Source organism: Barbus barbus, assembly GCF_936440315.1.
Source record: "Barbus barbus genome assembly, chromosome: 36".
NCBI lineage: Eukaryota > Metazoa > Chordata > Actinopteri > Cypriniformes > Cyprinidae > Barbus > Barbus barbus.
In genome coordinates, this window is record NC_136714.1 from 15,674,456 (window position 1) to 15,701,074 (window position 26,619).

The following is a 26,619-nucleotide window of genomic DNA, read 5'->3' on the forward strand; positions in this document are numbered from 1 at the left end:
ACCATTGTTCTTCTATAGTAGCATATATTTACATCATGATAACCAGAGTCAAAACCACACGTAATGCACCTCAAAAATGCAACTATATGTTTCTAGGTAGCCTATTTATATGTAAAACAGTCTAAATACATTTATTATAAATGCCCAAACGCTAGCCCCACATTCTGCCACAATACCATGGTGCAGTTAGTGTTACTACAGTAAATCCATGGTAAACGATGGCGTGGCGTAGCGCTTTTGTTCCGCTTTTGCCGCATAAACATTAAATTAACTTTTCCATAGTTGTTGACACTATAATTTTTTTTGTATCGATTTTAAAAAATGCTTCATGTAACATAAATTCTTGAAACTCTATAGGCCTACTCTATTTATTATAGCAGTGTTATAATTTATGCTGAACTCTTAAGTTGTGTAATGCATCCCCCAGCTCTTTTCTACAACATAGGCCTATTATTGTATGTTTATTGTTCAAGCTCAAAAAAGGGGGTAATTGCTGACGAATTAGGTGGGGATTGTGCGTTATGAATTGTAGCCTATCTTCTTGTATCTTCTTCCGTGCTTGGAAGGAAAACTTGAGTTTGAAATCCAAAGTGTCAAATAAAGTAGGCGGACGGAAAGTTCTGGAAGGCAAGCTCTCTGATTCTAAAGACTTGTTTAGATTAGGTGGCTACCCTGGATTACTGCCCAACAGGATGGACGATAGTTCTTGCCAACGACGGTGATTGAACTCTGCACATTTTCTAACTCAACCAGTAGCCTTTCGCATTTGACAGTGACTTATAGGATGCGCAAATAATTGCTATCAGGAGTTTCTATTCTGTTCTATTCTATTCTACTCTAGGCAAAGCGGCCCCTCTTGTTATGCAAATTTATTTAGATTTAACAGAAGCTGAAGCGTAATAAAGCTACCAATCAGTAGCGCAGGAACACAAACACATGCAGTGAAAATCTATCTAGAGCTCGACATTTGTTTGCGTTCTCGACTGCGGCGCCACATAGTAACGTTACGGCTGGCAACAGACCGTCCAGTATCGGAAGTCCGTCTGCTGTCCGCTTTTCTCAAGTGAAAGGAAATTCCCATAGGACCAGTGAAGAAGCGACGGGCGGTAGCCGATCTGCGGACAGAGACACCGGCGCGCTCGGTTCTGACGTGACGGCGACCGGTTTCACCAATTCGGTAAGATTTTGTGCTTCTTATACTTCATATACAATTTTGAGACGATTACCATAGGTGAAGAGCAATTATGTAAAGTAAACAAGTTTGTTGGCTTGTGTCACAATGATTTCCTTTCTGAAAGTGGATGAATAGCCTAGATCGGGATGTGGGATATAGGCTATCGCTGTGATCAGCCTACTTTTTTTGTTTAAAGGCTAAAAAAACCCGGTGTCTTAAATGTTTGTAATCTACTTCTTTCCAGTCAAATGTTGTGATTAAAGCATTACACTAGTATGCAATGAGCCATGCAGTAAACAAAAAACTGAACAAAATATTTTCATTGAAAAATACAAAAGCTGACCGCAGCCAGTCAGAAAACACTAGGCAACTCTCTTCCAAAGTGAAATAATAGCATTTATTATTTACATTATAGTTTATTTATTTAGTAAAATTCCATCATCATCATCATTATTATTATTTATACCAGAATGAGGGTCCACGTGTTGTACAATCAGCCTTGCATGTACTTAAATTTAATTCAAATTGCACAGCTGGTAACAACTGGCATAAAATATAGCTGAAGCAAACACAATATTACAGAGTGACATTTTATAATATACAGCACTGATTATTAGTAACATCATCTCAATGCTTTAAACATAATCTGTAAAATGATTAAGGGATGAAAGTAATTATATTATTTATATGTTGACAGAACCCTCATTCGTCTTGCTTATGGGCACAACACAGACCGAGGTAACCCAGCTGAAGTTGGGAAAGCTGAAAGTGGCACGTCAGAGGTTGCTACAACGTTATGAGCACCAGACATTTGTCTCCTGTCTAGCTGGACTCTACGGATGCCAGTGGAGACGTTACCAGCGTACACATGCTCAGCATGGACACCTCTGCTGCTCTAAGGTGCTCTCATTTGAATTTATAATGCACGTGCCAAGATCATTTAAAATTAAGCTGTTAAACCTAAGCAAATTAACCTGATCAAATATTCACTGTTGCAGTAAAAGGAGATATACATTAATACATAAAGAATACTTCACTTTTTTCCTTACAAAAATTCCCTACTCTATGAGGTTTTGTGTCCTTATATGTGATTATTATAGTAATATTTAGGTCAGGTTGAAAATGCATTGATAGTAAGCCAGATATTTATGTGCTATATAATGGCTTAAAAAGGCTCATCTGTTTTTAATCTTTGCAGCTGGAGTGTGGGAGTTTTGCTCTGATCGTTCTGACCTTTTGTCTCAGTCTGGTATTCCTGTACTTCTGGGGTGAAGCTCGGAATGACTATAATGACTTTGACTGGTTTGTGTCAAACATAAAAGATACATTTTACATATTTTATTGACCTTCATTCTTCATTACTGTTAATTTTAAGTTGTTTTCAACCTAGAACATTCTTTAATAGTTGAATAGACCTAACGACAATGGCACATACAGTATTTTTTTTTTTAAAGATATCTCAACTTAGGTAGCTTAACTGGAATACACTAAAGTTAACGCTTCTTCTGCTTTACCTCCAGGTTTAATTTTGGTAATCTGGGATTCTGGTTTCCATGGTCCATAGTTTTGTTGATTCTTGCCGTTTTTTTGTTCACTTATGTTGCTGTTCTGCTGGTATGTGCTTTAAGAATGTTCGTTCTCATAACCACTGTTTTAATTTTTTTTTCTTCTTAGAAACAGTTCCAACGGTTAAGAAATCACTATTATAGATTAATGTTCTCCATTGTGACAGATTAAATGTATTTATTGTATCATAGTTGTTAATGTGGTTTTCTTTTGCTTTTATGCTTAAAGTCTCCTTAAATTACTAAAATGTCAGATAATTTGCTGGTATGAAATGTGCTTACATTCACAGCTGCTGGCTGTTTGTCTTCTCTCTGAAGGCCAGAGATTATATTTACATTGGTGTCACAAGGTAATTTCATCCAGATCTCGTCTATGTAAAAACTGAAATCTGAGTCTGAGAATTGATGGTATCTCTTTTGATAGATCGGGATATCAGTGACTTTGATTCTCTCCATTGTGGCCTCATCTGTTCTCACAGATTTATGGAGCGAGGAGTGGATGACTGTACTTTTATCTTTTCAGGCATGTTTACTATCAAATGTCTTTCATATAACTATATAATATTGATACTGGAGCACAACTGTGACATTTAATGTTCTCCATTACCATTTGTCAGGTAACTGCTCCATATCTACACATAGGTGGTGTAGTTTTAATGACTCTGTTATCTTGGCCAATAGCCTTGCATGTCTTCCTTATCAGTATGAGAGGTAAGGATGAGTTTTTAGTATATTTCCATCCAATTTCCAAAAGGAAATATACTTTTTACTTTTTTTTGCACCAGTCTGATGCATCTTATGCCACAGAAAGTGCATATTCTTACAGTGAATTCTCTGCCTGTGTCTGTTTCAGTGAGACGGGTGGCCATCATGGTGCTGTATATAACTGTTCTAGTGACTCTGTACCTGGTTCCTCTGGGCATGTACTCCCCCTGCATTAAAGAGAGGAGCAGTCTGGGATCAGCTCCTGCTTTAATTGGACACAGGGGAGCACCAATGGTACACTCCATTCTTCTTCTTAGGTTTTACAGGTTCAAGCACCAACCTTTGAATATAATTTTTTTTTTCTGTATTAACATACTTTCTTCATTTCTAGTTTAAGCAAGATACCCCAGGTGAATAGGGTAAAAAAACAGATATCACCTACTTCTTAGTTTTGCATTAAGAATTGCAAACATTTATTACAAGTTTTTGGAAATGTTATTTAAAGATGCAAATTAGGAATTATCTTATTAAATGTGCGCTTATTTACATACAGTTCCAGAACAGAAATCTGAACATTGGATAAAGCCAGGTTCAAAATTTGTATTACATTGTCATGACATGTTAAAGGTTATTTCATTGGGGATATCTACCTTTATCGCTCCATAAATTAGAAACTACTGTCAACAACCAGAAGAAAAAATATATTGTTTTAGGAGTAAAGTATTGTATAAAATCGGGGGAAATTATATATGAACAAACCTCCCTGTAAAAACTTTCAGAATATACATAGAAGTAAAACTATAAAAATCTGGTTTATGTAAAAGTGCTGCTGAAGTGGGGACTTATGGCTCTAATTTTGAGAAAACATCCTTGTAAAGGTATGTATTCTAACTGAAATCTACAGATGCATTTAGGTAAAGTGTAATAAAATAAATACATTCCACTTCTTTCCACTAGTATGAAAAACACAAAATCTCTAAATTGACCAGTGCATGAAAAAACTATGTTTTTGCCTGTAATGTCCTAGTTCAGTATTTCTCAAACAATTATATCAAAATAGCAACTTGTTTGTTGTCTCTCAGCTTGCCCCCGAAAACACCTACATGTCTTTTGAGAAGGCATTGGCAGCTGGGGCTGATGGTCTGGAGACCGATGTCACTATCAGGTCACTTCTTTAACTCCAAAGAAAGCCTAATTTATTAATAATGGACCTATATTCGGTCAAAAAAAGTCCTCTAGAACATTGTTTTGTCTCTTGCTGCAGTTACGATGGAGTTCCTTTCCTCATGCATGATAAGAACCTACGCAGGACAACTAATGTAAAAGACTTGTTCCCAAACTGGACACACACCTCACCTGCCATGTTTACTTGGACAGAACTGCAGAGTCTCAATGCTGGATCTTGGTTCTTCTCTGTAAGTCTGCAGAATGCTTTTTGTACTCCTGAAAAATGTGTTACCTAACAGTAGACATTTCCCACTCAGCAAGACCCCTTTGGAACAGCTTCATCTCTGAGCCCAGATGAGCGTTTGCAAGCTCGGGATCAGACTGTGTGCACACTGAGAGACTTCCTGGATCTGGCAGCTCAACATGGGACACTAGTGATCTTTGATCTGTATCGGCCACCCAGGGGTCACCCTTATAGAGATGCCTGGATATCCCGCACCCTGGATGTCATCCATAATGAGTCATCCATTCACTCCAGTCAGGTGTGACATTACACTGTTAACTCTGATAAATCAATCAATCAAAGAGCCCTTTCTTATGAATAAAGTTGAAAAAGTTACGCTCTTGTGTAGATTGTGGTCTTTATGAAGTTTGTTATAAATTCTATATTGTACATCTATTGTGTTTTTACCTAGGTATTGTGGTTACCTCCAGAACTCAGAGAGTTTGTACAAGAAATTGACCCAGAGTTACAGCAGACGACAGCAGAACAAGCACCAGTGGAGGACCTTCAGCTCAGACACATATCCAGACTCAACATCCATTACAGCTCCATGTCAGAGAAAGAAATCAGGTTCAGTGGATGAGCTATATATAGAATTATGTAATGAAGTGTGGAAAAAAATATTCAAATATTTATCTAACTTATTAAATTATGTTTGTAGAATCATTTATGCATATTGTATGTGCATTTTTATATTTATAAATTGTATAAGCAAGGATGCATTAAATTAATTAAAATTTATCAAAATTGAAAGACATTTATAATGATAAATTGAATTGCATTGCTTTTTCACAATATTATGGTTTTTACTGACCAAATAGTGCTGGGTGATATAACGGTTCAAACAGTGTACCGCTTTGAATTATGCACACGGTATGCATTTTTAAAAAAACAGCATAAATGTACAATTGGCTAAGCAACATAGGCAGCGTCCTGAATTGAGAAGGGATCCCTGTTAGCTTCATAGGCTACACTTCTGACTAATGGTTGGAGAACTTTCAGAAAAATTACACACAAATAATTATTTAATAGGGTAAATAAACCAACTGTAAATAGCAATTAACAGAAGCCAGAGACACTGAAAACGAACACAAAGAGGAGAAAATACTGTAGCAGGCAGAGCAAACTCACTTTACTGGAACGAAATCCTAAATACTGAATTGGGGGTGTTGGTTTATATAAATGTATTTCTGAGGGGAACTGACTGTCTTCAGAAAAATTTAGATGGTATTTCTTTTCATCTTTTCACCTCACAGAAGTGAGTACACCCCTCACATTTTTGTAAATATTGAATTATATCTTTTCATGTGACAACACTGAAGAAATGACACTTTGCTACAATGTAAAGTAGTGAGTGTACAGCTTGTAAAAACCACTGGCCACAAAATTGAATACACCCTTAAGTGAAAATGTACAAATTGGGCCCAAAGTGTCAATATTTTGTGTGGCCAGCATTGTTTTCCAGCACTGCCTTAACCCTCTTGGGCATGGAGTTCACCAGAGCTTCACAGGTTGCCACTGGAGTCCTCTTCCACTCCTCCATGACGACATCACGGAGCTGGTGGATGTTAGAGACCTTGCGCTCATCTACCTTCTGTTTGAGGATGCCCCACAGATGCTCAATATGGTTTAGGTCAGGAGACATGCTTGGCCAGTCCATCACCTTTACCCTCAGCTTCTTTAGCAAGGCAGTGGTCGTCTTGGAGGTATGTTTGGGGTCGTTATCATGTTGGAATACTGCCCTGCGGCCCAGTCTCTGCTTCAGTATGTCACAGTACATGTTGGCATTCATGGTTCCCTCAATGAACTGTAGCTCCCCAGTGCCGGCAGCACTCATGCAGCCCCAGACCATGACACTCCCACCACCATGCTTGTCTTTGTACTCCTCACCTGCTTGCCGTCACACACGCTTGACACATCTGAACCAAATAAGTTTATCTTGGTCTCATCAGACCACAGGACATGGTTCCAGTAGTCCATGTCCTTAGTCTGCTTGTCTTCAGCATACTGTTTGCGGGCTTTCTTGTGCATCATCTTTAGAAGAGGCTTCCTTCTGGGATGACAGCCATGCAGACCAATTTGATGCAGTGTGTGGCGTATGGTCTGAGCACTGACAGGGTGTCCCCCCACCCCTTCAATCTCTGCAGCAATGCAGGCAGCACTCATACGTCTATTTCCCAAACACGACCTCTGGATATGACGCTGAGCACGTGCACTCAACTTCTTTGGTCGACCATGGCGAGGCCTGTTCTGAGTGGAACCTGTCCTGTTAAACCGCTGTATGGTCTTGGCCACCGTGCTGCAGCTCAGTTTCAGTGTCTTGGCAATCTTCTTATAGCCTAAGCCATCTTTATGTAGAGCAACCATTCTTTTTTTCAGATCCTCAGAGAGTTCTTTGCCATGCGGTAACATGTTGAACTTCCAGTGATCAGTATGGAAGCCTTTCCATCACTTTGGTAAATGTTAATCTTTGTCTCATCAGTCCATAAAACTTTGTTCCAGAATTTTTGAGGCTAGTCTCCTATTCTTCTCGCTAAGGAGTGGTTTGCATCTTCTGGTGTAGCCTCTGTACTTTTGTTCATGAAGTCTTCTGCGAACAGTAGATTGTGATACCCTTCACTCCTGCCCTCTGGAGGATGCTGCTGATGTCATTAACAGTTGTTTTAGGGTCTTTCTTTACAGCTGTCACAATGTTTCTCTCATCAACTGCTGATGTTTTCCTACCTGTTTGAGGTCTGTTACTTAGTAAACCAGTGGTTTCTTTTTCCTCAGGACATTCCAAATGGTTGTACTGGCTATGGCCAATGTTTGTGCAGTGGCTCTCATTGATTGTTCATCTTCTCTCAGCTTCACAATTGCTTGTTTTTCACCCATAGACACTTCTCTGGTTTTCATTACACGTCTAACTATAAATACAGTCTGCACAGGTAAAACCCAAACCTGAAACTGAGCGCAGACATTCAGCTCTATTTATTGTTTGAATAATCAATGTAATAGGTCACACCAGGGCAACAAAACACCTGTCAGTCACATGTTCCAATACATTTGGTTACATGAGCAATGGGTGGGTTCAAACAAAAGGTATTATCCTCCAAGTTGTGTAGCAGATCCAGATGAAAATACCTGGAAATAAAAGATGAAATGTTGATCTCTTGTCTCATATTCATCTCTTGATGTCAAACCCAAATGTTTTCAGTCGACAGAAAAAATAAAGGATTGGCCTCACTGTTCCGATACTTTTGGAGGTGAATGTATATATAGATTTATATAAAATGTATTGGGATAAAGTGTGTGATTTTTATTGATTACAGAAAATATGCTGCTGCTAACATCAGCACCAACCTGTACGTGATCAGCGAGCCGTGGCTGTATTCTCTTGCCTGGTGTGCAGGGGCTCATTCTGTCGCGACTAATGCTGTTCACATCCTCAAGAACCTGCAAAGACCGCTCTTTCTAATGGTAAATGACACACATCTACAGTTTTCAGGGATTTTTTCATCCTGTTATTGGAGTTTTTTCTCGTGACTTTCCTCTCTGTCACAGACTCTGGATGAATACAGGCTTATGTGGACTCTTACCGACATCACTTCCCTTATTTTTGTTGTGATTATCTTTGTGTTTCACTGGTGAGTCTAAGCACAGAATTTACCACATCTCACTGTGACAGTGAACATGTAGCTGCAGTCGAAAATCACTCTGTACTCTATACAGAAGACACAATGTAGGCTGTCAATGGTGATGTGCTTGCAGGTGGAGGGAGCGTGGGTTGGCTCTCAGTGTGGACAGCAGTTCAGTACTTGAAAATGGGTCCTACAGACAGTTCAGAACAGGTAAGAGGCATTTTATCTTTTAAACCACCAAATAATTGAATAATTAATTGAATAGTTCACCCAAAAAATAAAAAAATGGCAGTAAATTTAATCACCCTCCGGCCATCCAAGATGTAAATGTAAACTTTCATCAGAATTACATCACTAGCTCACCAATGGATCCTCTGCAGTGAATGGGTGCTGTCAGAATGAGTCTATACAGATGATTAAAACATCACAATAATCCACAAATAATCCAGATGACTCAAATCCATCAATAAACATTTTGTAAAGTGAAAAGATGCATGTTTGTAAGAAACAAATCCATCATTAAAGGCATTTTAACTTTGAACCGTCACTTCAGGACAAAATGTCCTCTCACATCAAAATCCAATGACATATTTGTTCAGAACAGACTTTTTTGACTTGTAAATGGTACTTAATCTATGCATATTTCTCTCCTGATTCAGAGGAGACGACTTTTTCACCGGAGGAAACACTATTATGGACTTTTAGCTGAAAGCAATGGTTTTAAATTGAAATTATGGATTTGTGTCTTACAAACATGCAGCTTTTCACTTCACAAGACATTAATTGATGGACTGTAGTCGTGTGTATTACTTGTTGTGACGAGTCGGCTGCCTCCCCCTTTATCATCATCACCACCCCGTCCCGTATTCGCCGCCCTTCACCAGGCTCCCAACGGGAGTGGGTGTGTGTGAGAGGAGGGGCGCTGAAACAGCCAGGGCTGGCAGCGTGTGATGAGGCGCACCTGATGTGAATAGAGTCTCATCACCGCCGCCGTTTAAATGCCGAGCGTGCCTCTCCTCGGGAGACCGGTCTCTTCCCCGTGCATGCACGCTGGTGTCCTCGTGGGTCCAGGAAGGCAGCGTTGAGAGGATTCCTGCACAAAGACGCGAGCTGCCGGACCCGCAGTCCGGATAGAGCCGAGCACCCGCGAGACGGCTGACGGGCCAGGATGTCGGGCCGTCGAATCCCCCGGGAAGTGCCGAGGATGGACGTTGGACGAAGCCGCTCAGGAGAAGCCGCCGCCACTCGCGCCCCGTCCCTGAGAGGGGAGTGCGTGCCGCCACCGGACTCCGCCCCTTCCCTGGACCCTTCCCTTCTGAACACTGCCTCCCTTCACGAACCCCGCAGCACGACAAGGACACCAGATCCCCTGTTTATTTTGGACACTTTTACCCCCTTTTGGACACTTTCTTTGATTATTTTGTTTAATAAAAACCTCTCCGAGGCCTGACGCCACACCCACTGTGTCTGTCGTTTGCTCCTCCCGCCACAGTGGTGGAGAATGCGGGCAAGGCGGAGCTAGACAGCGCAGTTGGGCAACACCTGACGACGTCATCCCCTCTCGCTCGCAAAAGAAGCCATGGAACCCGCACTGGGATGGAGGAACGACGGGGACAGCCTCCCAGCCACCAAAGGGGTAAGTGACATTACGTCTATTTGTCATTTTACCCTGTGGTTGGTTGAGGCTGTCGACTGATACCCGGTTTCTCTGTCCCGGTTCCGGCGCGGTGCGAGAGGGAGAGTTGCCCGGAGAGGAATTCCTGCCCCGCCCACTCCGACCGCTGGAGACTGGTTTAGGAAGGTAGCACTCCTGCGTGGGCGGCGACCTGAAGACGGGGATGTCGCTTGGGGGGGGAATGTGACGAGTCGGCTGCCTCCCCCCTTATCATCATCACCACCCCGTCCCGTATTCGCCGCCCTTCACCAGGCTCCCGACGGGAGTGGGTGTGTGTGAGAGGAGGGACGCTGATACAGCCAGGGTTGGCGGCGTGTGATGAGGCCCACCTGATGTGAATAGAGCCTCATCACCGCCGCTGTTTAAATGCCGTGCGCGCCTCTCCTCTGGAGACCGGTCTCTTCCCCGTGCATGCACGCTGGTGTCCTCGTGGGTCCAGGAAGGGAGCGTTGAGAGGTTTCCCGCACTGCCAAAAATGTGAGCTGCCGGACCCGCAGTCCGGATAGAGCCGAGCACCCGCAAGACGGCTGATGGGCCAGGATGTCGGGCCGTCGAATCCCCCGGAAGTGCCGAGGATGGACGTTGGACGAAGCCGCTCAGGAGAAGCCGCCGCCACTCGCGCCCCGGCCCTGAGAGGGGAGTGCGTGCCGCCACCGGACTCCGCCCCTTCCCTGGACCCTTCCCTTCTGAACACTGCCTCCCTTCACGAACCCCGCAGCACGACAAGGACACCAGATCCCCTGTTTATTTTGGACACTTTTACCCCCTTTTGGACACTTTCTTTGATTATTTTGTTTAATAAAAACCTCTCCGAGGCCTGACGCCACACCCACTGTGTCTGTCGTTTGCTCCTCCCGCCACAGTGGTGGAGAATGCGGGCAAGGCGGAGCTAGACAGCGCAGTTGGGCAACACCTGACGACGTCATCCCCTCTCGCTCGCAAAAGAAGCCATGGAACCCGCACTGGGATGGAGGAGCGACGGGGACAGCCTCCCAGCCACCAAAGGGGTAAGTAACATTCCGTCTATTTGTCATTTTACCCTGTGGTTGGTTGAGGCTGTCGACTGATACCCGGTTTCTCTGTCCTGGTTCCGGCGCGGTGCGAGAGGGAGAGTTGCCCGGAGAGGAATTCCTGCCCCGCCCACTCCGACCGCTGGAGACTGGTTTAGGAAGGTAGCACTCCTGCGTGGGCGGCGACCTGAAGACGGGGATGTCGCTTGGGCGGGGGGTGTGACGAGTCGGCTGCCTCCCCCCTTATCATCATCACCACCCCGTCCCGTATTCGCCGCCCTTCACCAGGCTCCCGACGGGAGTGGGTGTGTGTGAGAGGAGGGGCGCTGATACAGCCAGGGTTGGCGGCGTGTGATGAGGCCCACCTGATGTGAATAGAGCCTCATCACCGCCGCTGTTTAAATGCCGTGCGCGCCTCTCCTCGGGAGACCGGTCTCTTCCCCGTGCATGCACGCTGGTGTCCTCGTGGGTCCAGGAAGGCAGCGTTGAGAGGATTCCTGCACAAAGGCGCGAGCTGCCGGACCCGCAGTCCGGATAGAGCCGAGCACCCGTGAGACGGCTGACGGGCCAGGATGCCTGGCCGTCGAATTCCCCAGATGTGCCGAGGACGGACGTTGGACGAAGCCGCTCAGGAGAAGCCGCTGCCACTCGCGCCTCGGACCTGAGTAAGGAGCGCGTGCCGCCACCGGACTCCGCCCCTTCCCTGGACCCTTCCCTTCCGAACACTGCCTCCCTTCACGAACCCCGCAACACGACGAGGACACCAGATCCCCTGTTTATTTTGGACACTTTTACCCCCTTTTGGACACTTTCTTTGAGTATTTTGTTTAATAAAAACCTCTCCGAGGCCTGACGCCAAATTTTGGATGGGCTCAGGGTGAGTAGATTTTCATTTTTGGGTGAACTATTCCTGTAATCTGAATCTTCAAGACCATTATACTGATCATGTTTCACATTCCCATGAACAGAGGTGAATGATGTATGGTCTTTATCCAACATGAGTGACTCTGACAAGCAGGAACCAGCTCTTTGAAGTGCCTGATGAAGTGTGTTGGTTCATATTTAACCCCCTATATAAAAAAAATCTCTAACTGTTTATGTGGTACTGTGGTACATTGGAATCACCCTTACATTTTATAAATTGTAAGTGTTTGGTCACAAAATGACAGATAAGTGAGCTGTTCTAACATGATGCGGTGGAATACAAATGCTAAATTCTAGTGACTAATCTTGCACCTCAGCCTTTATATTGTCATTTGAGTTATTGCCTTTCACAAGCCCCAGGTTCTGTTAATGCTACTGTAAAGGTTTCCATTTCAAGCATGAATGAAAATATGTCATGTCGATGAAACTGATGTTTCCTTCACTGAAAGTGAAGTGGATCCATTGATTTTATGTTTCATCTTAAATGGTATTTAAAATCCATGTCATGGTTTTGGCTGAATCATTACTCCCAGACAGGAGCTTAATAGTGTAAGAATCCAAGAAGTCATAAATAATTTTGTGCTAATGTTTTGTCCTTTTTGTCTCATTCTAATTTTCATTGTGTCTTATTGACCATTGTGTAATTATTTGTTGGTTATTGCAGTGTCTATCTGGAATCATGATGCTCTTAATTGTCAAGTTTTCAGCTTTTAAACTCATGTTTGTTTTTTTTCTTCATTATTTGCATAATTTGTCTTTAAATGTTAAGACTGTTATAGTCTTGTTTTTTTTTTTTTAATTACTTGAATAAATCTTGTGTGGGATTAAATTCTGGTGAGAGAGTATTGTTTTACATTGAGTTCTGCAAGAAACAATATTTTACACAAACGGCCAATAGTGTTAAGTAAGCCTATTAAAAATAATTTTCGTTAACTGAAATTAAGCAAAATAAAAATAACTGAAAGTAAGTTGGAGCTGAAAAATTAACATGACTAAAATTAAAACTGAAATAAATAAAAACAAACAAAAAAAAAACTGTCAAAAACACACAATTACTAAAACAATGTAAAAAATAAAATATAAATCATAACATATAAATCAATACTATAATATTTAAACAATATTAAAATAACACTGACTCAAAAAATTCAGTTATTAAATACAGTTAAATTAACATGACTAAAATTAAAACTGAAATAAATAAAAACAAACAAAAAAAAAACTGTCAAAAACACACAATTACTAAAACAATGCAAAAAATAAAATATAAATCATAAAATATAAATCAATACTATAATATTTAAACAATATTAAAATAACACTGACTCAAAAAAATTCAGTTATTCGTAACTAGACCTATTTTATAACTAAATAAAGGGGTTCATGTCACACGTGTTGCATTCAAAGGATCTAACTGTCATATAATTGGTCGTGATCATAAATCATTGATCAATGATTATAACAAATGTGTCATGAATCTCATTAAAATAACAAATCTCATATTATTGTTTTATTTATTTACAGCAGCTTCCAACACAAGAAAACTGGAATGACCAGAATTACAAACTACAAATACATACTAAAAAACAACAACCACAAAAAGTATAAATAAATTAGACAATGCCTAAAGATTTATCCTAAATATCTTGTGTAGAAATTATAATGATTGTAGTCACGTAACTGATCTTTTAATTTATAAAATACATTTTAATATGCATCACCTGGTCAAGCAAATATATAAGAATATATTTTTAGACTGAATTAAATTTTGTTGTCACTAACATTAATGTACCAATCATTTCAATAAGTAGTCACCTAAAGGTAAAAAAAATATCAGGATTTTATGACCAGGAGGAGAATCTTGTAAGTCTTTAAGCTAAAGGGCAAAACCAAATTCTGCAACATTCTAAATCCTTATAATGCATGTAATTGGCAAAATGAGATGTGCAAATCATTCACAAATTAGCTGAAATCATGAACTTGATCCGACTTCAAATTGGTATCAGAGTAAAACCATATGAGGGCCTAAAACTTAAAAGGCAACAAGTTTTTTGACTGTTAATTAAACATGTTCTTCATTGACATTAAAAGAAAATAAATGAAACTCAGAATTTACAATTAAGGCTCCAGTATGAAAAAGTAACAACTCTAAAAGCAGATTCAGTTTGTCTTCATGTATCAAAATTATGAATCTAGGATATAGTGAGAACGGAGTCTGTGTGCTTATAAATAAACAGCGCACTATTACAAGCCTTTCATGTTACTTGTCATTTACACGTGAACTGCGCTGCTTGGTCATGGTCGTCAACATCTGACTGATGTAAGACGTGAGAAGATCATCCATCTTGTATCCCTGTGAATGGAAAGGAAATTCGCTTGATAAAGTAAGTCTTTTATAAAGGAATAGCTGGTGCATTTGTGTCACCAAAGTACCATGGTATTACCATCTAATAACATCACAGTACTATAGTACCACTACAGAATTTTATGTAATGGGCGACTCACCAGTGAAGTCTCACACAGCAGTTTGCTCCCTCTAACCAGATTACCAATGGTAATGTGGAAATAGGTATGTCCACTACTCCAGTTTGAGATTTTGGTGAAGGGGTGTGTGCCCAATATGTCCTGCAGACAGATGAGTAAATGGCAACATAATTCAAACATTATTCAAAGGATCTAATAAAAGATTTTTAACACTTTGTGTTAGTCTTTATTTATGTTACTGCAAAGTAAGTGTAACATCAACATTTAAATATAAATGCTAAAATAAAATACACTACCGGACAAAAGTTTGGGGTCAGTAGTTTTTTTGTTTGTTGTAAAAATACACTTTTATTCAGCAGATGGATTCAACTGAAAAAAGTAACAAAGATTTTTAGATTGTTATAAAAAGATTCTATTTCAAATAAATGCTGTTCTTTTTAATATTATATTAATCATAGAATCCTGAAAAATGTAGTACAGTTTCCACAAAAAATATTAAGCAGCATCTATTTTCAACTTACAAGTAAAAAATGTTTCTTGAGCACCAAATCAGCATATTCAAATGATTTCTGAAGGATCGTGTGACACTGAAGACTGGAGTAATGATGCTGAAAATTAAGCTTTGCCATCACAGGAATAAATAATATTTTAAAATGTATTAAAATAGAAAACAAAGAAATAAATACAGCCTTGGAAAGCACAAGAAACTTCTTTCACAAAAAAAGTCTTATATTAAAAAAAAAATCTTACCAAGTCCAAACTTGAACAGTAACGTATGTAGCTCAGTTGGTAGTTTAGGCTACAATTAGAATATATTAGAGGGGTCATATGATGCGATTTCAAGTTTTCTTTTCTCTTTGGAGTGTTACAAGCTGTGCATAGATGAGATCCCTGAAGTTGCAAAGACTAAAGTCTCAAAACCAAAGCGATATTCTTTATAAAAGTAAAAACTCAACCCCCTAAAACGGCTCATTCAAACACGCCCCCACATGTCTATGTCACGGTGTGGGAAGATTTGCAAAACACCGCCCAAATGTATACTCAATGAAAGAAGGTGGAACTATTTTTCTCGCTGTAGTATTGTTGCTGCCGCCGGCGCCATGTCCTGGAGACGCTGTGTTTCGTTGTGAAAGAGAAAGTACTTTGTTTGGCCTTCCAAAAGAGGACACTACTAGAAATCAGTGGTTAAGTTGTATTTACAACACTGTTCAGTTCAATCCAGTTCAAAACAGTTCAATCCAAATATTAGAGTGTGTGCAGCGCATTTTACGGAGGACTGTTTCCTGAACCTGGGGGAGTAGTCTGCCAGCTAACCACAAAGGCTGTTTCTATAAAGTGGGGCAATTCCAACTTTGCAAGGACAGTCTGGTGCTTTTGACTCACAGCCTGCAAGTACGTATTCTTATTTAAAGAATTTGCCACTGACTATTCAAACGCAAGTTTTGAGCAGTGTAGAGTAGTGCTTGTTGTTTGTCGTTTCTCAGATTACAAATGCAGACATGGTAATGCATACAGTAAAAAGACATTATAAGTCATTATAATCAGTAATTACTGGATGCAACAAATGCCTCGTTTATAATGGGCTTTATTGTTTTTCGGTCGTTGCGCAGGAACACAGAATCACAATACGGTAAGGGGCATAACATTTCCATCTCACGCTTGAGGTATTTGGCCAATCACAACGCACTGGATAGCTGGCCAATCAGAGCGCACCTCGCTTTTCAGAACGATGTGCTTTGTAAAAATCTACGCGTTTCAGAAAGGCAACAATAATGTACATTATGTGGAAAATAATGTGTTTTTTTTTCCTTAAATCACATAACCACATTGCATTACACCAAATACACAAAATAATGTTCTTTTTAGCAACGTCATATGACCCCTTTAAATCTGCCATTTACATGCATTGTTCTGTGTAAACCTACCTTTGTTTTTGGGTCAATGAGAGTAACACCATGCTTGTTGATTGCTATCAAGAGGACTTCTGGGAAATTTGGATCTGAGGATTGCTGTGGGAGTAAATCAAACCACAGTGAGTTCATTTTACAAAGCACGACAAAATAAAATTCTAGAATCAAGGATAATGTAATTTTGTTTGCTCAGAATTGAGTAAATTCAACATTGCATCGTATTTTGACAAACTTGCTTTGATTTCAAAAAATGCCGATCCAAAAGTAGGCCACTTGTAAATGATTTCCAGAAACATCAATTTAGCTTCCTCTCGAGACTTCCCTGCATGATTATTGAAGTACGTAACGACAGGCTGCAGAAGAAAAAGACACACACACACACACTGCATTAACTTCTCATGAATGAACGTAAGAAGCAGGACTAGTGTTGTGCTCTCACCCGTTTCCAGTCGTCGGGCGACAGCTGATGCATCATGTCCTGAGGAACCAGCTCCTTCAGCATTTTGGTGAAGGTATGAAACTGTGATTTGTCCTCCTCAAACCTCACTCTGTAAATGAGCGCGGCCAGCTGGAACGCCTCTTCAAGAGTGCACTTGTGGTAACCACGCAGATACTTTGGGAGCTCCTGAAGAAAGTTTAGGAAAATGGAAGTAGAGAGAGCATCACACAAAGTGTTTAAAAAGGGAGCTTGAATTCACAGATTGAGTACAAAGAGAGAGTTTCCCACCTGGAAGTAATGAAAAATGGAGTCGGCCATGGGATCTTTGCCTGGGATGGTGTTGGTCCAAAGTTTCTTCATGAAAAACACTTGGTAGGTCAGTGAAGGCACTGTGCCTATAGAACCAACAGAAGCATTAACAACTCACATGTTTACACTCAATTTTTTGATCATTTTAATGAACAATACAAATAATCACCATCTTTCACAGTTCTGGCTTTTTTGATCCAGTCTGTCAGATGTCGAACAAAGTCAAAGAAGAAATCTCCTTCTGGCACACTGATCACCTGAAACATTTAACCCAATACTGACACATCAAATGAGACGTCTTGCATGAAAATACACACACTGACATATAACTGCTGACTACAGGACATGTAGTCCCAGAAGAGGCTGTAATGTAAAAATCTCCTCTGAGTTATTTAGTGTGTCATAAACTCACAGAGAACACCTTCATCTCATCTGAATAGACATTTGACCGCTCTGCAGCCTCACCTTGTCAGAAATTTTGACAAACAAGCTGAAGCCTTCAGAAGACTGGAGCATCATTCTGCCAGTGATGTTCAGACAGAAATCTTTGGCTTTTGTGCTCGATTCAACTTCAAAAGCCTATTAAGAAATAAAAAATAAATAAAAAAAAGCGATATTTGAAAAAAAACACAAAAAATCAGATGCCAATCAGATACTAGTTAAGGGGGACCTCATTTTAGCATGCATACACTGTAGGGGGCAGAAAGCCTGAGACCACCTGTGTAAATCAAGTAAAACAACATTTTCATTACGTGAACAAAAATTAACATTATTGAAATAAATTAAAATATATATAAAAAAAATCACTTATTTTATTTCAGCTAGTTGCAAAGGTTTAGTTTAGTTTAGTTTAGTTTAAGTGCTAAAATAATAAAAAAAAAACAAGTAAAATTAATAAATAGAAATTAATGACTATATAGTCATTCAAAACATCAACATAAAAAATTACAAAAAATAACAAAAATTAAAGTGAAAACATAAAAATTTAGTTCAAAATATAAACAAAACTCTCATTGATAACAAAAATAAAACTGATGTAAATGCTTCTATTCCAAGTGTTTTCTTTACAAATTATATTGCCATAGTTTAACGATATGAATTAAACAAACAAATGATCTTTGTATTTATTAGCTTTTTTATACCTTAGACATGATCAAATAAAATTCAGGGGGAAAAACAATTATATATATATATATATACACATACACACATATATATATATATATATACATATACACAACATATATATATATACATATACACAACATATATATATACATATACACAACATACACACACACACACACAGTATCTCACAGGAGTACACCCCCTCACATTTTTGTAAATATTTTATTATATCTTTTCATGTGACAACACTGAAGAAATGACACTTTGTTATACAAGCTGTATACTCACTACTTTACATTGTAGCAGTGTAAATTTGCTGTCCACTCAAAATAACTCAAAACACAGCCATTAATGTCTAAACCACTGGCCACAAAAGTGAGTACAACCCTAAGTGAAAATGTTCAAACTGGGCCCAAAGAGTCAATATTTTGAGTGGCCACCATTATTTTCCAGCACTGCCTTAACCCTCTTGGGCATGGAGTTCACCAGAGCTTCACAGGTTGCCACTGGAGTCCTCTTCCACTCCTCCATGACGACATTACGGAGCTGGTGGATGTTAGAGACATTGCGCTCCTCCACCTTCCGTTTAAGGATGCCCCACAGATGCTCAATAGGGTTTAGGTCTGGTGAAATGCTTGGCCAGTCCATCACCTTTACCCTCAGCTTCTTTAGCAAGGCAGTGGTCGTCTTGGAGGTGTGTTTGGGGTCGTTATCATGTTGGAATACTGCCCTGCGGCCCAGTCTCTGCTTCAGTATGTCACAGTACATGTTGGTATTCATGGTTCCCTCAATGAACTGTAGCTCCCCAGTGCCGGCAGCACTCATGCAGCCCCAGACCATGACACTCCCACCATCATGCTTGACTGTAGGCAAGACATACTTGTTTTTGTACTCCTCACCTGGTTGCCGCCACACACGCTTGACACATCTGAACCAAATAAGTTTATCTTGGTCTCATCAGACCACAGGACGTGGTTCCAGTAATCCATGTCCTTAGTCTGCTTGTCTTCAGCAAACTGTTTGCGGGCTTTCTTGTGCATCATCTTTAGAAGAGGCTTCCTTCTGGGACGACAGCCATGCAGACCAATTTGATGCAGTGTGCGGCGTATGGTCTGAGCACTGACAGGCTGACCCCCTACCCCTTCAACCTCTGCAGCAAAGCTGGCAGCACTCATACGTCTATTTCCCAAACACAACCTCTGGATATGACACTGAGCACGTGCACACAACTTCTTTGGTCGACCATGGCGAGGCCTGTTCTGAGTGGAACCTGTCCTGTTAAACCGCTGTATGGTCTTGACCACCGTGCTGCAGCTCAGTTTCAGGGTCTTGGCAATCTTCTTATAGCCTACGCAATCTTTATGTAGAGCAACAATAATTTTTTTTCAGATCCTCAGAGTTCTTTGCATTTAGGTGCCATGTTGAACTTTTTTTCATCAGTATGAGAGAGTGAGAGCGATAACACCAAATTTAACACACCTGCTCCCCATTTACACCTGAGATCTTGTAACACTAACGGGTCACATGACACCAGGGAGAGAAAATGGCTAATTGGGCCCAATTTGGACATTTTCACTTAGGGGTGTACTCACTTTTGTGGCCAGCAGTTTAGACATTAATGGCTGTGTGTTGAGTTATTTTGAGGGGACAGCAAATGTACACTGTTATACAAGCTGTACACTCACTACTTTACATTTTAGCAAAGTGTCATTTCTTCAGTGTTGTCACATGAAAAGATATAATAAAATATTTACAAAAATGTGAGGGGTGTACTCACTTCTGTGAGATACTGTATATATATATATATTTAATGTTATATAGTGAACAGTGAAAAACTTGTTATATACTTTCAGAATATTACACACATTTTGCACCATTTCTTTTCAATTTAATGACATCTACAATTCATTTGTTTATATATCCATAGCTAGACTATGTATTTGGTGTTTGTTCTATTGCATTTTCAGTTGCATTCCATGTTGACCCCATTTGTATGTATTATTTTATATCCAAAAAAGGGCTAGATTTCAGCTATATTTAAACCAAAAAGAAAATGAATCTCTGGAGTCTTGAGTCTATTCACACTTCATCTCTCTTCTGCCATTTTCTCCAAAAGCAACTCTGTGCTTAATTGAGGATGCAAATGAGGTCAGAGCACAACAGGGCGTTCTCTCCGCTTCCTCATGCATAAATAAGCACAGCCGGGCAAGAGAGAGAAAGAGAATATTACCCTCACAGGAGGCTGGAGTACCTGTAGTATACAACGTATACTACAGAGTTAACATGAAAGAGTTAACATGAAAACTCTCACCTCATCAGTGTCATCAGGGAAGTACACTTTGTGAAAGATCTGGGTAGTTTTGTGTTGAATGGCCTCCACTTCTACAAGGTGAGGAGGATACTTTCTGGATCCATTTCTGTCCGTGAGAAAGAAAATGTTTGAAGAGAATTCCAAGCAACATTGGAGATACATGTTTGTATGTGCTGTGTGGGTTACCGCAAGGCTTTCTGAAGTCTCTGCATGCAGTCTGGGGCGACTGGATGATGCTTCTTGGATTGCAAAAACTTTTGGACATGAGGAAGCAACATGTTACTGGGAGGAAAAAGCCCAGTGCATAGCCAGAGAAGCTCCCAGCCCTTCTCCTCACTGTATCTGAACACACAGAACTGCTGTCAGCCGACTCAGCAGTCAATGATTTTAACATTGTTAAGGTAAAGCAGCTTTGCTCATTTACAAGCCGACCACTAGGGGACAGACTGATACAGATTTATGAGCCACATTAAACAGTTTTCACAGTAATGGGTCTCATTTACTTTCTGTGCATAACCTTTGAGCAAACATTTTCATGCAGAATCACAATTTATCAAAACATTTGCATGTATATTTAAGACCTCATTTAAACCAAATCACAAGTATGCAAAAAACTTTTTCTACAAAAGAAACATTTAAAAAAATTATTAACATCATACAATTTGTATATAAAATTAATAAGATATAACATTTTAAAATATTTTTTATTTTTTTTAAATAATAATGATTAATAATAATAACAACAAAAATAGCTGTTGTATACATAATTTGTTGGATATATAATTTTATAATATAAAAATATAAAAGTAAAAATAATTTTATAGTATAATTAATATATTAACATTATTATTATTATTCAGAAATATTTATTAATTTTACTTTTAAAAATCCTAAAATAAATAAATAAAAATAACAATATAATATATACTGTATCAATAACTGGGAAAAACCTACTTAACATGATTCTCGGTCAGTTGCTTGATGATCTGACAGAAGATTTCGTCCTTCAGAGGTTCTGCCTTTAAAGCTCCCTCAAAGATCTGATCAGTGAGCTCATTGACCGAGCGGCTTCTCTTCGAGGGGTAGTCGCCCATGTACTTCATGATAGGTACAACAGAGTCAAGGGTCAAAATAAGGGAACTGCAGTTATAAAGTTAACACTATTAACTGTCAAAATGTTAGCTGTAGAGGATATCAATGAAGGCCTGGCAGGCATCCTGGGACAGCCCTTCATGATTGAGGACTTTCTTCAGCAAAGGCTGTTTGAGAGGTTCTCTGGTGCAACACCACACTTTGTCCTTCCCTCTGCCTTTATTGATGATCACACGACTCAGCGTGCTCTTGGAGGGCGGTCTAGAGGATGGAAAGAAACCAGAAAATGTAACAAATCCAGAATTTAATTAAAAAGAAGGGAAGTGATGAAATTAATGTGTACAGTTATAGAATACAATCATAGGTGTGGTGCCTGGCACAAAGACATAAAAAAAATAAAAAATAAATATATATATATATATATATATATATATATATACAGTATATATGTATATATGGTGCGGATAGGGTAAGGTTTAGGTTTAATTACTCCTTGAATGTTATTGGCCAGATGTTGAAGCTGATTGGTTGGTGTCTGACTAAGGCCCTCTCCTCCCCTCTAGGAATATAATAAACCTTTTTGTTTGCACTTGTTTTGCAACTTTTTTTAAAACAGTAGTTTTCCATTCAGACACAACAAAGGGAGGAAAGGTCCTGAAGAAGGTTCAAGGTTCACCTGAAGTGATCGTAGGAGAACTCCTCTAGAGTGTACGGCTGAACCTTCTCCCCACTGTCCAGCAGATTCTGATGGGACAAACTGATGGAGTCCTTACGCTGGTCTGGTGACATGGTAATCAACGACTGTAGGAAACAGAAATTAGAAGGTCAAAGCGACTATTCGATATCCCAACTGTTTCCTGGGTTAGAATAAGTGGCGCATTTTGGTGCAAATGCTTATGTTTTGACCATGAACAAATTATTAAGTCGAATACAATACATTTTCAGAATAAAATGTACAAAAATGGTACCTTTGGGGGTACAACAGCTTATAACCCTTAAAGGGGCAACTTTGTGCATAACTAGAACTTTAGAGCATCAATATGTACTCTTAAGGTACTACTATGACCCATTTAGGAGGATATAAATGTACAAAGTTTTCCTTCTAAGTGCACTATTTTCGGAGAGTATACAATGAATGTACTGAATGAAAACACACTCACTACAATATCATATTGTGGCCTGGTGATGGTGGGCAGCACATAAACGCTGTCTGCAGGGAAGTCTCCTCTTTTTTTGGTTCTATCATTGACCCCGTGAGCCCAGCCGGAATTCAGGACCTGCTCTCCAGTGTGCTCATCCAGAAAGATCAGATCTCCCTTTGAGTATCTCAGGAACGAAGACTCATGTCCAGCTGGAAAAACAAAGAGAAACATAAGCGTTTATGATTAAGATGTTTTATTGATTATGCTGGACCTTCTTGTCTTAACCCAAAGTCTGCTTGGGGCTGGATCAGATATAATGGTTATGTCCTTTGTTTCCTTTGCACTTTTAAACTGAACTGCTGTCCACATATGCTCACCAGGGTAATGGCTGTCCACCAGGGCCACCACAAACTTTGACCTAGAACGCAGGCCCTCTAGGAAGGTGACAACTAGGTCACGGATGTCTTCGGCATTGTTGGATGTGAAGGTGTACTCATCTCCTTTAATGGTGGCCAGAGTGAAGCTCTGTCCCTGCAGCTTTCCACCTCTGCATACATACGTTAGATTGACCAAAACTAAAATTACAATATAAAGAACACTTAGAGCATATGAAGTGGGTTTGGATGGATGTGCTACTGCACCTGCTGCTGGAGACTGCAGTGATCTCTGGGAAAGAAAGGTCTAGAAGGACCTGCTCCTGCTCATCCACAAAGTAGACTCCGGTCCAGTTCACTGCCACTATAACATCATTCTTTGGGAGACTAGGCCCTGCAAATGAACAGAAACAACAGCCTGAAAGTTGAGTTTTATCATACCCAATCAGATCAATATGTCTTACAAGTTTTTATTACGATTTACAGAATATCTTAACAGAATAGTTCACCCAGCAATAATTTGACTAGGGAACACAAATTAAGAAATTTTGAAAAAATATTTAGAAATGTAAAATTTTTGAAGATGTTTTAAATTTTCAAAAATGACATATAAAAGTATGACATAAAAAGTCTGTATGATAATTGATATTTAAAACTGATAAGCCATCTCAACATTTTGACTTAGTAATGAACAAGTAAATACTAGATTTGCTTGGTTTTATGTTTTTACATTATGTAATTAATTATGAACCCATTCTCAGGATACGGTGAAATGGTGTGGATAAAAATGTCAGGATTTTTACGTTTTACATCAAAATAAATTTGAGCATTTTCCAACCTCAAGTCCAAAGTACCAGGGCTGTAATCACCCTAGACAATGGAGAACCACCATCTACTCAGATTACCAACCAAAAATCCCACTGGCTAATTGTTAAAATATTATTCCCAATTCAAAATAACAACCTTAAAATATTTTCTAACCCTAAATTAAACAAATCAAACAAATAAGCTCTTTTCAATGAAACAGTTAATTTGGTTCACAAAACTGGTCTAAATGATTGGTCAAAAATTCTGACTGACCCATTTACTGATTAAATTTTTATTTTTGGGGTGAGCTATTCCCTGTAAGTCTTACCTGAGAATTTGAAGGCCTCATAGAAGCGAGAAAAAAGCAAAGGCCACTTAAATCGAGCAAAATCCACCACCTCCTCCTTCACTCTCTGCGAGTCAAACCTCTTCTGTGTGTAGATTCCCTGTGGAGATGCAATCATCAATATCTTGGTCTCAGAATAACACAGTGTCGCCGATTACCTCAGAGACAATTACCTTTGCTCTCGTCACCTGGTTATAAGCATAAAATGCAACAAACTCATGCATTACCACAATCCATAAAATTGATCTCCAGCATTATTAAACATTCATGTCCATCACTTTAGCCTACGAAAGGCAGAAGGGATATTAAAACAGCCTTCACCCTTGAGAGCAGGAATATGTGATTAATGTTCTCACAGGAACCGTCAATCAAATTTCAACCTGCTCAGTCCATCAGCCGCTACGTGCTAGCGCAGAGTGCTGACCTAACCTACAAATCCATAACATAATAGTGAGGCCAAAAGAACGGTCTCAAAAATTCAGGGGCCTGTGATTGCATTCTATAATGGCAGAGTGTAGGTGAGGGTGGTAGACGGTGTGAAGGTCGCTCCCGGCACACACTTAGATTAGAGAGTTAATCAGAGCTGTGAGATTATATTAGCGCTAGGTGGAGATGCAGGTACTGCTCTAAGATAATGAGACTGCCGTCCTTGAGAACGTACCGCGAGGTCAGTCAGACACAGTAATGAAGACATAGGCGTAGATATGTGCTGTGACTGTACGTTTGGTTATAATGAAAAGGCTAATGATAGATTTGTTCAGTTCCATGTGCTGTTCTATCATGTTCAAATGTGAACTAATTCTCAGAAAATGGTGACATTTGTGCCTAATTTTTATTTTTTTCCCCCATTTCTCCACCTCAAGCACAAATTACTAGAGAATTAACCATCAGACTTTTGACAAACAAAATATTCATATTACCAAGATTAGTGTGTTTTTCATGGGCTTATTCCTAAAATATTATGCTTATTCTAAATATGCGGCCACACTTTATTTTAAAGTCCAATTCTCGCCATTAACAAACCATTAACTATGACTTTTGCCTCAATAAACTCCTAATTTGCTGCTTATTAATATTTAGTAAAGCAGTTGTTAAGTTTAGGTATTGGGTCGGATTAGGGATGTAGAATATGGTCATGCAGAATATGTGCTTTATAAGTACTAATAAACAGCCAATATGAAAATAATAGGCATACTAATAAGCAACTAGTTAATAGTGAGAATTGGTCCCTATAGTAAAGTATTACCAAATATAATATAATATAATATATGAATAGAACATTAATATAAACATATCAAATTTACATAAACATTATATACAAAAATATACAATTATAAATCTATATTAAATAAAATATTGATAACTCAAAAAAAAAAAAAAGTATTAAAACTAAATGTGTACCTTTATGTGAGTTGCTATGATCATTTGAGCCCATTTCTCCACTGTCTTGGAGGGAGTAATTTCTCTGTCTGGTATGTAGGATGGAATAAGACTCAGAAGACGATCTGGTAGGACTTCTGACCCATAGTCCACATAGTACTGTTGAGAGGCCAGCTCAGCCAGGTCCTCCTCCTAATACAGCACATGCATACACCTGGTTAATGCAAGTCAGCGAACTTTTATAAGGCATTGTGAAATATATGTTCACAGCAGCTCTCACCCTATCACAACGGTACTCCCCAAATTTGACCCCACGCACAATTTGCTGGTAGATGAGGTTAGTGGCCACGCTGTCCTCGGCAGGGTTGTGCCAGGGTGTGAAGATTTCCTTTCTGAAGAACAGCCTCCAGGGGGCGTTGCGCTCCTGAGCGCCCTGCTCTTTAGCATATTGCTCACACTGTGACACCGCATCCATCACATGATCCTTCCCACTGCCCAGTGATGAAACCTGAGGAGGATGCACATTTTTAGGATCTTAAACTGGACCGGAAAAATAAGGATACACACTGATCAAAAGTTTGGAGTTGTATTTATTTTTTTTTAAGAAATTAATACTTCTATTCAGAAAGGATGTATTAAATTGATCAAAAGTGACAGTTAAGCCATTTAAAATGTAACAAAAGGTTTCCATTTCAAATGCGTGCTGTTCTTTTGAATGTTCTATCAATCAAAACTGTTTTTAACATTGATAATGTTTCTTGAGACCAAATCAGC

The 26,619-nt window shown here is 39.6% G+C and overlaps 2 protein-coding genes across 3 annotated transcripts in view; one reads left to right on the forward strand and one right to left on the reverse strand.

Moving 5' to 3' along the window:
• The first annotated feature begins 589 nt into the window (after positions 1 to 589).
• On the forward strand, positions 590 to 12,950 carry gdpd4b (glycerophosphodiester phosphodiesterase domain containing 4b). Of its 2 annotated transcripts, XM_079394243.1 has the most exons (16): positions 590 to 1,177; positions 1,872 to 2,074; positions 2,373 to 2,476; positions 2,695 to 2,788; positions 3,030 to 3,089; positions 3,164 to 3,262; positions 3,357 to 3,450; positions 3,593 to 3,738; positions 4,527 to 4,609; positions 4,709 to 4,859; positions 4,929 to 5,153; positions 5,307 to 5,464; positions 8,206 to 8,353; positions 8,438 to 8,520; positions 8,645 to 8,724; positions 12,168 to 12,950. In XM_079394243.1, exons 2-16 carry the CDS (start codon positions 1,892 to 1,894, stop codon positions 12,230 to 12,232), a joined length of 1,773 nt encoding a protein of 590 aa, XP_079250369.1. In that variant the 5' UTR covers positions 590 to 1,177; positions 1,872 to 1,891; the 3' UTR covers positions 12,233 to 12,950. The 2 variants fall into 2 exon arrangements, with proteins under 2 accessions (XP_079250369.1, XP_079250370.1); XM_079394244.1 differs by lacking the exon at positions 8,438 to 8,520 and having other exon boundaries at positions 706 to 1,177; positions 12,168 to 12,949.
• A 657-nt stretch (positions 12,951 to 13,607) lies between these two features.
• The window catches only part of LOC306855903 (unconventional myosin-VIIa-like), a gene marked incomplete at its 5' end in the record, with an annotated part of 34,552 nt that continues 21,540 nt past the window's right edge, over positions 13,608 to 26,619 (reverse strand). Inside the window, 19 exons of the mRNA XM_079394854.1 lie at positions 13,608 to 14,476; positions 14,629 to 14,748; positions 16,533 to 16,616; positions 16,754 to 16,870; positions 16,957 to 17,142; positions 17,245 to 17,351; positions 17,435 to 17,522; positions 17,731 to 17,844; positions 20,705 to 20,810; positions 20,891 to 21,046; positions 21,659 to 21,812; positions 21,900 to 22,057; positions 22,473 to 22,597; positions 22,957 to 23,147; positions 23,316 to 23,485; positions 23,580 to 23,706; positions 24,448 to 24,565; positions 25,867 to 26,037; positions 26,126 to 26,353. Of these exons, the coding sequence (XP_079250980.1) occupies positions 14,384 to 14,476; positions 14,629 to 14,748; positions 16,533 to 16,616; positions 16,754 to 16,870; positions 16,957 to 17,142; positions 17,245 to 17,351; positions 17,435 to 17,522; positions 17,731 to 17,844; positions 20,705 to 20,810; positions 20,891 to 21,046; positions 21,659 to 21,812; positions 21,900 to 22,057; positions 22,473 to 22,597; positions 22,957 to 23,147; positions 23,316 to 23,485; positions 23,580 to 23,706; positions 24,448 to 24,565; positions 25,867 to 26,037; positions 26,126 to 26,353 (2,613 nt within the window). The 3' untranslated portion in view covers positions 13,608 to 14,383. The remainder of the gene's footprint in view (positions 14,477 to 14,628; positions 14,749 to 16,532; positions 16,617 to 16,753; positions 16,871 to 16,956; positions 17,143 to 17,244; positions 17,352 to 17,434; positions 17,523 to 17,730; positions 17,845 to 20,704; positions 20,811 to 20,890; positions 21,047 to 21,658; positions 21,813 to 21,899; positions 22,058 to 22,472; positions 22,598 to 22,956; positions 23,148 to 23,315; positions 23,486 to 23,579; positions 23,707 to 24,447; positions 24,566 to 25,866; positions 26,038 to 26,125; positions 26,354 to 26,619) is intronic.